This window comes from Schistocerca serialis, chromosome 7 (assembly GCF_023864345.2).
Source record: "Schistocerca serialis cubense isolate TAMUIC-IGC-003099 chromosome 7, iqSchSeri2.2, whole genome shotgun sequence".
Classification (NCBI taxonomy): Eukaryota; Metazoa; Arthropoda; class Insecta; order Orthoptera; family Acrididae; genus Schistocerca; species Schistocerca serialis.
The window spans coordinates 178,053,764-178,066,171 of NC_064644.1; the positions used below are offsets into that span (position 1 = coordinate 178,053,764).

The 12,408-nt window shown below is 39.2% G+C and overlaps 1 protein-coding gene and 1 pseudogene across 2 annotated transcripts in view; both read right to left on the minus strand.

Moving 5' to 3' along the window:
• Window positions 1-515: 515 nt before the first annotated feature.
• Window positions 516-12,408, minus strand: part of LOC126412515 (actin-related protein 10) — a 50,056-nt gene continuing 38,163 nt past the window's right edge. For both annotated transcript variants that reach the window (XM_050082145.1, XM_050082144.1), the window contains 2 exons: window positions 9,749-9,950; window positions 516-778 (listed from right to left, as the gene is read on the minus strand). In XM_050082145.1, coding sequence (XP_049938102.1) covers window positions 645-778; window positions 9,749-9,950 — 336 coding nt within the window. In that variant the 3' untranslated portion in view covers window positions 516-644. The remainder of the gene's footprint in view (window positions 779-9,748; window positions 9,951-12,408) is intronic.
• On the minus strand, window positions 11,151-11,267 carry LOC126413548 (5S ribosomal RNA; annotated as a pseudogene).

A 12,408-nucleotide genomic window follows, 5' to 3' on the forward strand; every position in this document is an offset into this window, starting at 1 on the left:
AAACATCTGTTTGTACAATTTTCTCCATAATGCTTGCACTTGACAGCCTGCCACAGCCTTGTCAATGGATTTCATTAGTACGCCCTAGTGATGATTTGCCCCTTATGAGCCTAATCTATTAGCACCATGCCATGGCAGCCAAGGAGAGCTTCTGTGAAGTTGGGAAGAAAGGATATATCTACTAGTAGAACTGCAAAATTTTACATGCTGCATCTTTTGATTAATGCCAATAATACACTGTCATCCCAACATGAAGGCACAATGGCCATAACTAAAATCAAGAGTTAAAGATTATCTTGTGACCAATGCAGGTACTGAGATCACGAGCAATGTTGTTGGTGCTGTACCACAGAAAAATAAAAACATGAGTAGAAAAAATTCAAAAAATCAAAATAGCTCAATGGATTTATGAGCTTCAAAAAATTCAAAATAATTATACAACTTGGTTGATGAATTTGTCACTTTTTATTTATGTGACTTCACTTCAGGGCCTTAGGAAAGAATATGTTTTGCAGTAAGATTGTATTAATCATAATTTCAAATGACTGACGATGTATTACTCTGTTATACAAATTAAATTATGTATAGTAGCTACATGAATTAAAAGTTAGGACACAGCCAAAATAGTAGATGAACATTTGTTTTTAGAGGCACATCTGCTCTGATGAAGGCCTGTTGTAGTATAAATTAGCCCAGTCAGGAACACAGTTGGTCTTCATGTAGGACTCCTTCGTCAGGGACCGTGACACCAAGGAGTCTGTTGCACCAAATATTGCACCTGGAATAAAAAATTATTTATTTCGATATCTTACAGTACCATTAATACCAACCTAACAACTGGGAAAAAGCTGAATGACATCTGAGCTTAAAAGCTTCAAAACTATAAGAAATAGCTTGGTATTATATTACACATAAAATAAGGCCACAAGAACCTGATATGTATATCATCACAATAATGCTGACTACCGTATTTGGCATGCTTGCTTATATAAGTCGTCTCTACCCTTTACATACTAGATTCTTGGTATTAATATTCTCCTCTTTGGAACATGGGCAGAAAGTTGATTGTCAGGGACACTGTGCAGCAACTCCTGTACAGGAAGTGTTGGACTTTAAATCATTTTACAGAAGTTACAAATCCGGAAGGGATACAATGGTATACAGTAATGAGGAAATGGCATGCCCCAAGCCACTTGAGCCAATGTTTCTACAAGATTAAAATTATACGACGCCATGTCCCCATTTATTTGCCAAATTGTTTAAATACCTTGGGTACAAAGCTCATCTCAATTATGAACACAATAAATTCTGCCTTTTAGCACACATCTGCATCTTTCTTCTTTTACAATAGACTCACAACAGTGGAATATTTCCTACGTGGAATGTTTCCCTCTATTATAACAGTATGCTTATTTTCAAGTTCACAAACCCCAACAGATGCCTTACAATTACTTTCTTTGGATGTATGATTTAGGTACTTCAGGACAACCAAATAAGGCACTGCTGGTGTTATGGCTGCAGATTCACATACATCTTTATCCAGTTTGACCTTGTGTTTTTATCTCTGATGATCTCACTCTTGACGTAATGCTAAACTCTAATCTTCCGTACTATTGGACACAGTAAGTGACTTACATTACGTTCATGTAGTGAAGTTTTGAAATCATGATTAACATTGGCATGAGTAAAATAATTTTAATGTCCATATCTTCTTTTATATATATGAGGTCATCGGACAAAAAATTAGTCACCCCTAGACATAATCACAAGCATAATTTAATGTGCAAGTATGTCACATCCAGTTTAAGCCATTCACTGAGGTTTTGATCATGCAATTCCACCAAAGTTGTGGGACTGCTGATGCCGGCATTTTACCTGCTGTTCCACCATGTTCCACAGATTCTCTATGGAGTCCAAGCCCAATGATTTTGCAGGCCAACTGAGATGTAACATGGTGGGAAAGTCTTCAGGAAACAAACTACATATTCTTCCAGCCTGGTGAACTCTGATGTAGCGGTTGTTATGTGCCTGTGTGAGTAATGGCCTCTTGAGAGGCAACTAGCTCCAAATGTTCATTGCATGCAGTTGCTGTTGAGCTTGGAAATGACTTTAATTCACAAGCTGTGAAATGTGTCCCTGGTCCCTCTCAGTCACAATTGTCATATTATGTTTCACGGCCACACGTGTTACAACACCGTGTAGACACGTTGAACAGTTCCCTGCAACCATTCCAGCAGCTTCACATACCTTATGGCAATGAGTGTGGCCAAACAATATTGTCCATTTTGCCACCCTGTCACATCCTTAAATTCACCCATGTTTAGATACAATGTTGCTTGAAACATAAATGTCTCACTTAGCGCCTTACGTTCACATAGAGGCAATGCGTGCACAGTTGAGCACAGCTCAGTTGCTGTGCCACCTGTAAAAGCTTAATTATTCATCTGAGGGTGCATACTGGGATAACTAAAACTGACATATGCAACATTCAAGAACGCCAATGTTCAGTCAGTTTTCACTTTCACAGCATGTTCAGTACTACATTGTCTGAAGATTATAGACCTACAGCAATGGATTACAATCACAACAGTGATGTAGAAACAAAGATGTGAGACGGAGCACGGCAGTTCGGGGCATTTTCCTAAAAATACTCCGTAAATAAACTTGCTATGACTTGTGATGCTATATAATTATTTGGAGTATTACCTATAATGCAATAATGTTTTCCATGTTACATATTAATTGTTCTTGGTGTTAAGATGTTCTGATCACATTATTTTATAGCGTTTATTTCTTCTGTAATCTCTAATCTTCCGCAAAACGCTTTGTTTTGAACAAACAAAAGCAGACATTAGCTGTCAAATCCTTCAGCAAGTTTAATTATGTTCAGTGTTTGACTGCGGTAGGCTATCACAGAAGTCACAATTTTTCATGGCCCCAATGATGATGCCTAACAGATAATTTGCTCGTTAACTACTGTGGTGCATACTACTGATGTAGGATCAAGAACTGTGTATTCATTCGTTTGTGTGTGTGTGTGTGTGTGTGTGTGTGTGTGTGTGTGTGTGTGTGTGTGTGTGTGTGTTTAGCAACAAATTAAAACTAGAGATTATCTGCAAGTACTGGAAATTGTGGGAATTACTTCTAGTTACTGACTCTTCTCCCATACAACTCAGCTGCTGTTTCTATCTAATACTTTTCAAACAACATATTAATGTCTTTGCATAAAAATTTCTCGCTTCACTGGCTGTGTCAAATTCGGACAAAATTCTAAGCTTTTGATGATATACACCATAATTTTCATCAGGGACTAAAACTTACTGTCGTGAGCTGGCAAGATTCCCTCTTTTGTACCCCGAGAATGGCATCCAGTTGGCTGGATTATGTGACAATGGTGCTTACAGTGGTGGCGCACCCTACATCCATAGATTTTGCTTGCACTCACGCTCTTAGCTTTGTTTGCAGCATCACCTGTCACATCAGGCAGGGACTTGTGGGAAGTTTTCCTCTGTATTTTTTCCTCTCAAATGCATTCTTACATGCGTTGCAAAGTGCATAGCCATTGTCTCAAAGCTGTTTTCACAAAGTCTGATATCAACAGCTTCTCTAGTCACAGAATGCCAACCGTTTGATGCATGAGCCATTACTCTTATTTGATCAAACAAGATCTTGTTATTACTTAACAAGCTGTGCTCTGCCACCTCTGATTTATCCAAATGCTTGTTATCATAAGAAATGTTATAAATTCCTAGTACTCTCAGGTCAAAATTATCTTCGGGTTGCAATATTTCTTTAATTTTTCTTGGTGGCCAGAAGACTGGTCTGATTCCTTTACTATTTAGGACTACCTATTTTGCTGTTGTTGCACCCCGGAATGGTAGCCACAACGATAATCTAATGTCATGGGCAGAACACCCATTCCTTCTGAATATCGTCTTCAGATACTTAATCTCAGAACCGAGGTGGTCCATGTCCAAAATAGTTCTGGCTCTGTATAACAAGGTGTTCAGCATAGCTCCCTTCTGAGCTGAATGGTGAAAGCTGTGCCCATTGAGATACAGATTCGTATGTGTCGGTTTTCTGTACACAGAATGGCTGAATCATCTGTCTGGTTTCCATTTGACCAACACATCTAAGAAAGGTAACTTCCACTGGCTAGCATTGCTGCGTCTGGATCATGAGGTCTCGGGTTCAATTCCCAGCTGGGTTGGGGATTTTCTCTGCTTGGGGACTGGCTGTTTGTGTTATCATCATCAAGATACATGACAGCGGCTAGATGGGATTATGTAAAATTTGGACTGTATAAAAATGGAGACTTTGTACAGGCGCTGATGACCGCACAGTTGAACGCCCCACAAACCAAATATCATCATCAAAGGTAACTTCCCATCCTTCTCCACCTCTACTGTAAATCTTACGTTGGGATGTTCAAATGATTAACGAACTGCTTCAGCACCTAACTGCCATGCGGCCAGATTAAAAATGTACCATCAGTGTATCTGAAGAAGCGAGATGGCTGCAGACATCACATTAAAAACTCACAAATGTTTGTCGATACCTTAAAGCAGATGAAGATTGGCCTGAATGAAATCTTGGTTAGCCTGGACGTGGTCTCCTGTTTACGAAGGTACCAGTAGAATACACATTAAAACTGTTCGCCACTCGTTTCTCCCCAGAAATTTCAAAAGTATTTTACCATACTTTGACAACCACCTACTTCTTGTGTGGTGGAAATTATTATGAAATGAGTAATGGAACAGCAATGGGTTTGCCATTTTCACCAGCCATAGCTAACTTTTCCATGGAAGATTTTGAAGAACGAACATTGAACAGTGCTCTCTTCCATCGCTCTTACTGCCTCAGATACGTTGATGATACATTTCTTATCTGGCCGCATGGCAGTGAGGTGCTGCAGCAGTTTGTTGATCATTTGAATGGTATACATCCCCACATAAGATTTACAATAGAGATGGACAAGGATGGGAAGTTACCTTTCTTAGATGTGTTGGTCAATTGGAAATCAGACCGATGATTCAGCCATTCTGTGTACAGAAAACAGACGCATACGGATCTGTATCTCAATGGGCGCAGCTTTCACCGTCCTGCTGAGAAGGGAGCTATGCTGAACATCTTAGTACACAGAGCCATAACTATTTTGGTCATTGACCACCTCGGTTCTGAGATTAAGTATCTGAAGACGATATTCAGAAGGAACGGGTGTTCTGTCCATGACATTAGATCAACGTTGTGGCTACCATTCCGGGGTGCAACAACAGCAAAATAGGTAGTCCTAAATAGTAAAGGAATCAGACCAGTCTTCAGACCACCAAGAAAAATTAAAGAAATATTGCAACCCGAAGATAATTTTGACCTGAGAGTACTAAGAATTTATAACATTCCTTGTGATACAAGCATTCGGATAAATCAGCAGTGGCAGAGCAGAGCTTGTTAAGTAATAACAAGATCTTGTTTGATCAAAGGAGAGTACTGGCTCACACTCCGAACTATTGGCACTCTGTGATCAGAGAAGCTGTTGAAATCAGACTTTGTGAATCTAACTTCAATAGAGACAATGGCTATTCACTTAGCAATGTCGGCAAGAATGCACTTGACAGAGAAAAAACACAGGGGAAAACTTCACACAATCCACCACCTGATCTGATGGATGGCACTGCAAGCAAAGCTAGATAGAGAGCGCAAGCAAAATCTGTGGATGTAGAGTGCGCCAACCCCTGTACCTGCCATCAAGACATAATCCAGCCAAATGGACGCCATTCTGGTGGTATAAAAGAGGGAACCTTGCCACTTCATGACAGTCCATTTTAGTCCCCCAAAAAAGATGGTGGCAGATATCACTGAAAGCTTGGAATTGTGTACAAATTTGACAATGGCAAGTGAACCAAGAAATTTTTATGAAAGGCATTTATATAACTTGACACAGACCACAGTCAGCTGTCTATGTACTAGCAAAGTCATTACAACCCTAAGTTCAAATTTTCTAATAAATTGTGGGGTGGTTAATGAGACATTCTTTTACTTGATTTTTTAATATCTGAGAATTTTCAGTGTCTTGCCTGATGTCTGTTAGTAAACTGTTAAATGATTCTGTACTCCATTCTGGAATCTAGATGAAGATGCATAGTCTAAAGAGAAATCATTTTTACTTCTAGTACTTAAGCTGTGAAATGCACAGCTTATCCCATATTCACTTTTGTTATTAACCATAAATACCACCAGAGGGTATGTGTATTAGCATGTAAGTGTAAGATTCCCTAGGTCCCTGAAGATGTTTCTCCAAAACGGTCAGTTGCCAACTTCACACAATATTTTTACTGCACAATTCTGTAGAATAAAGACTTTCTTGACCTTAACTGCAGTGTCCCAGACGACTATTTTATAGAACAGAATTCAGTAAACATAAGCAAAGCACACCAATACTCCCATGTGTGGGTCAACACAATGACAGAGATTATTAAGTGCAAAGCAGGCAGGACTGAGTTTCTTGTTTACCTTACCCATTCACCAATACCACCTATTATCCATCTGGATGCCTATGAACTTCACACACGGGGCCTCACCCAGTGTGTAAGTCATCTTGAGTTATTTGGAACTACACAGTATGAGTATTAGATCACGGATTAAAATATTTGTTGTGGATCAGTTGTAAGACCATTTTCTTACTCTTCTGGCTCTGTCTGATACTGATGTGTTTGAGCTCATTATTAGTATACTAGTGTCGCCATTAAATCTCACAGCTTTTGAAAAGTCCTTTCATGTTCCCGATAAATTACATATGTAGGCCAAGAACAGGAAGGGGCTAAATATAGAACCGTGCGGGATGCCATTTTATGCATATCCCTGTCACATTAATGTAACACCTCTGTTTTTTATTGTTAATATGGCTATCCATGCAAGGGGACTGCCTTTAATGACATACCATTTTAGTTCCCCTCATAGAATTTTATCAACTATTCAAAAAAAGTCCTTGGCTAAATTAAAAAAAAAAAAAAATCCAAACATGTAATTTCTCTCATTTTCTCACATATTGTATTCTCAGTGAAAAAGCCTTCAAAGAAGCCCGACTGAGCTCCTGCTGAAATATGGTTCAATATTTTCTTCTAAAACGAATACGAGAACAAGAGAAGGAGGGATATGAGTCTATAATTATAGGTCACTTGCTAATCTCCACTTTTATAAATGAGTGATACTGCTACATACTTAAGCATTCATGAAAATACACATTGACTCATTAACAGGATACTGTAACAACTCAATAGGGGTGCCACCAAGTCAGCACAAGATTTTAGTACTTTAAAATACAATCATAGCCTATCACTTTCCAGCAGCCTAGTAATTTTTGTTATCTCCATAACAGATGATTTAGCAAAACTGATGCTTGGTGGTGGTGGTGGTGGTGGTGGTGGTGGTGGTGGTGGTGGCGTATGGTGTATGAAAGTAGGTCTAATGGACTGTGGATACAACATTCTTTTTTGAGTGTATGTCAGTGACTAAATGCTATTACTATTTGATGAGTTGTCTCCTTTACTCCCAAATTATTTAAATTCTGACAGAACTTTCCTTACCATATAAATCTTAACAGTCTTTTTCAGTGGATCAGTTTTAATCCCTATGTTTTCAGTTACTGTTAGAAAGAATTCACTGAATTTAGAAGCCAATGTTTTGAGTCTGTTAACATCTGTCTCACTGCTAATATCATCAGTAAATTGAACAGAATTCACCTTGTCAAATTTATTCCAATAACTTTACTTTGTTCTTGAATTTTTTTGGACTTAAAGCACGGGTTTTTCCACTTTGAAGCCACAGTAAAGAATTTCGGGGACAAGCTGCTTTTGTCCATGGTGTTAATCATCCTTTCCTTCAGCTTCTGCTCTTATCATTCCTGACCCATTGTAACAGAAAACTGGATTATTATTTTGTAGGAAAGTTAAGGGTCTTTAAAAAGAGTTCATCAAATTTCTCACGATTATATCTTCTGCATCACTGAAGATAAAATGCAGTTTAAATCTTTATTTATGCATTGAAACTAAAAGTTTACCTTAGCCCCCAATGTAAGTTGCCAGTTCATGTGATTGCTGTTACAGCTCTCCTTCGTGCAGCTAGCTGACTCACTCACTATGTGTGTTGAGCGAAGATCGCAGTAACATAGCAACAAAATGTCTTTTACACTCCTTGTTTCAAAAGGTGCAAATCAGTTACAACTATGTGTTGGCAGTGTGGCACTGAACTCACTAAAGTGTAAGATGTGTATGAATTTTGTATTGCACCATTGGCCTCAGATGTTGCCTGATCTCACACCATGGTTTTCAAGGGGGGGGGGGGGGGGCAGGGGTGTTGCAAAAGACTATAAGCCTCCCCTTATAAAAACTTGGGATGAACTGTAATGCCACAAAGCAACAGCAGTAAATGCCAACACCAGATATGCTTGCAAGTGTATGATGCGAGTATGATTATCATCTGAATGCTTGTCCTACATCTGCTGACAGGCATAATGAACATTTATGAGAAGCAAATGAAAACTATGATCCTAAAAGTAATTGTAAGAAGTACAGAAAGGTATGTACACACATGTAAAAGATGTACTCTTGTAAAATCAGAGGGATCTTTTGGAAATAAAAATGTTGTACCTCTATACGAAAGCCAAAATTGACCCGAAGTTTCTATGTTCATTAATGTGGAAGATATAGTCACGTGAAATCAAATGAACCTTTTTGTAATACTTTATATTTACAAAAGAATATAAAATTTCTCATCTATCTTTCTGTAGTATTTCATATTTAAGAGTGAATATAAAATTTCTCACTTATCTTCTTGTAATACTTTATATCTAAGAAAAAAAAAAAAAAATATCAAATTCCTCATTGATCACATGTCCTTGATAAACTACTTCCCATTGATCATCTCATAAATTTTCTCTGAATGGTGTAACTGGATTAGCACTTATGCATAAGTAAAACTGTATGTTTCTTTCTTAGATGAACCTAACTGATGGGGATGCTTTATTGCTGCCATTTGATCTTATAGCAACAAAAAGCATTTATTATTATGAAAAACAGATGATTTAGAAATAAATTGTCAATTCATATTGCCCTATGTCCTCTTCTTGTCTGGATTGTTATATTGTGAACAAAACTGCTTAACAGACGAATCACAATTAAGAAACAGTTTCTATTATAACGTAATGAATACAAAGATCTTGTTTCAGAACTCATCAACAGTCAAATTTTCTTTATGCATGCATAACATAGTCACAGACCAAAGTCTGTCATTGATCACCATAATAGTAGTAAGTGCAGATGCCCTGTTATTCTTAGATTTTGAAAAAGGAATTACGATTATTCATTGCATATAAAGCTTTTGGTAGTTGATTCAAATGGTTCAAATGGCTCTGAGCACTATGGGACTTAACTGCTGTGGTCATCAGTTCCCTAGCACTCACAACTACTTAAACCTAACTAACCTAAGGACATCACACACATCCATGACCGAGGCAGGATTCAAACCTGCGACCATAGCGGTCATGCGGTTCCAGACTGTAGCGCCTAGAACCGCTCGGCCACCCCGGCCGGCGATAGTTGATTCAACATGATGTTTAATGATAACCAGTTATGTCTAAAATTTGGCAACCTTTGCAGAGAAATTGATTACATTACTTACAGTTAATTCAGTTGCAAAGTTATAATTTTTTCTTACTACTTGATAACTAAAAACTTTATTGCAAGAGACTCACCTCCAAGCCATGCAGCATAATTTTCTTTGGCAGGGGCTCTGTGAAATTTCAGATTTGGCAATGAAAGCTTACTGGCATAACGCTCCAAACCCAAAAGCTGTCTCATTTCATCCCGTAACCTGGCACGGAGGCCAGGTACCATTGCTGTCCCACCAACAATGAAGATATTTTCTGCTAGCTGCCGACGAGCATCTGTTGCACACTGTTTAAAATTGAACAATTATTGTAATGAATTATTCATAGTATTTCACAGCAAAATTAGATGCTTTTTCAGCAGTCATCTTACAACTAATTAAATTAAAAGACATACTATTTTTCAGTTGTCTTTGTAATGATACATATTTCACTGGTGATTGGGTAGTTATGGCAATCAAATAGTGATATCCTAATAACAGAAAATGCACACACACACACACACACACACACACACACACACACACACAAATTCTTATTGCTGACAACTAATCATTCATTTACCACATCATAATGCCTCCTCCCATCCACTTTTACAACCTTTTCACACGTTCCTAATTGTTGAGGCCAGCTCTCCATTAAGGTCAGACACTGGCCTCTCATCATAACAAAAAATAAAATGATAAAAGAAAGATGCCCCATGATCCTGCCAAAGGAGGTCACGTGTCTTAAATATATTAAAATCACTTCTTTAAGTCTGTATGACTGAAGGACTGTCTACCACCACATGACTGCTGGTTGAATGTCTGCAGTTTGTTACTTTGTACCTCCCATAGCTCATTCTCACATTTTTTTAGAGCCTTCCCTTACTGTCCTATTAGCTTGCTCCTTTCCATTCAATCCCATGTGCTTGCTGACATAACCAACACAGACAGTGAGGAGGAGTTATCACAACAGTCCAAAATCAATCCATACTTGCGGCCTGCACTGCCAATGGCATTGCGGGCTGTGAGTGATCCCCATAAGACGAATGGCAGAAAGGAGCCACACCCTTGAAGCAATCGCCATGTCACCTTGGCAGGATCCTGTGGCCAACCTGCCCGATATAAGCAGGCACTCCATCGGAAACTGCAATTCTTGCTGGTGCTCTGTATGACCTGCATATTACGTCAGCTGCCTTGGGGTGGCAACAACCACCTCAGATCTGGACAACTTTTGGACTGTGTGATTGTGTATTTATTGTTCACTGTTTGTGTATTCAGTGAATATAGCACAGCACACAGCACAGCACTCCGTCTTCAGGCCACAAGTGGCGCATTGGGACCATCCGACCGCCGTGTCATCCTCAGTTGAGGATTCGGATAGGAGGGGCGTGTGGTCAACACACCGCTCTCCTGGTCATTATGATGGTTTTCTTTGACCGGAGCCACTATTATTCGGTCGACTAGCTCCTCAATTGGCATCACGAGGCTGAGTGCACCCCAAAAAATGGCAACAGCACATGGCGGATGGATGGTCACCCATCCAAGTGCCGGCCACGCCCGACAGCGCTTAACTTCGGTGATCTCACGGGAACCGGTGTATCCACTGTGGCAAGGCCGTTGCCATTCAGCGAATATGGAATAGCGGTAAACTTCAAAATGTTCACACCCAACAGAATACTATTTTCTTATGCTGCTTGGGGGGGGGGGGGGGGGGGGGTGTAAAAAGTGTCCTGTATGTACAGTTAAACTGTGTCAGGTGGGCACATTTGCAAAATATGACGGTGATTACAGATAATGAAAGCACTTGAGAAAATTCTTTTGTCAATTACATATCTTTTAGTCGTTTCAGGACAGCATCGGAGACCATACATCTTTTAGGAAAGTGTATCTTAAAATTCCAGAAAAAAACTATGAAGCAGACAACACTGACTCCAAACATTAACTCATCAGTATAAATTATGAAGGAGATTACGCTCAACAGAACAAGAATAATAGGCTTCTTTAAAGTAAAATTTTATACACGCAGCCTCTTTACTAGGCTAAGCTTAAAAACAGTCTGTGCCTCTCTAGGCTAGAGATGTACCTGAACTTTACGAGAGAACATTGAAGTTTGCCACACCCAGATTTGTTTAAATCTAAAATGGCACTGTCTCTCTCAACAAAGAGCCTCCAAAGTTTCATATATTTCTCTTTTATATACATTCACAAAAGCCTTCACTACTGCAGAAGCTTCAGTTTCTCTGCATGTGATCTGAGTTCATTGGGGAATCATATGATCCATTTCAATACAAATGCCATTTCAAGATGGATTTTTCTGAATGTGTCCTTCGTAATGCCATGAGGATACTTTCTTCACTTAAGGCTCAGACAGTATATGTCTTTAACTTTATTCTTGAACAACCATCACAACTTTTGCCATTGTTGTTGTTGTGGTCTTCAGTCCTGAGACTGGTTTGATGCAGCTCTCCATGCTACTCCATCCTGTGCAAGCTTCTTCATCTCCCAGTACCTACTGCAACCTACATCCTTCTGAATCTGCTTAGTGTATTCATCTCTTGGTCTCCCTCTACGATTTTTACCCTCCACGCTGCCCTCCAATACTAAATTGGTGATCCCTTGATGCCTCAGAACATGTCCTACCAACCGATCCCTTCTCCTGGTCAAGTTGTGCCACAAACTTCTCTTCTCCCCAATCCTATTCAATACTTCCTCATTAGTTATGTGATCTATCCATCTAATCTTCAGCATTCTTCTGTAGCACCA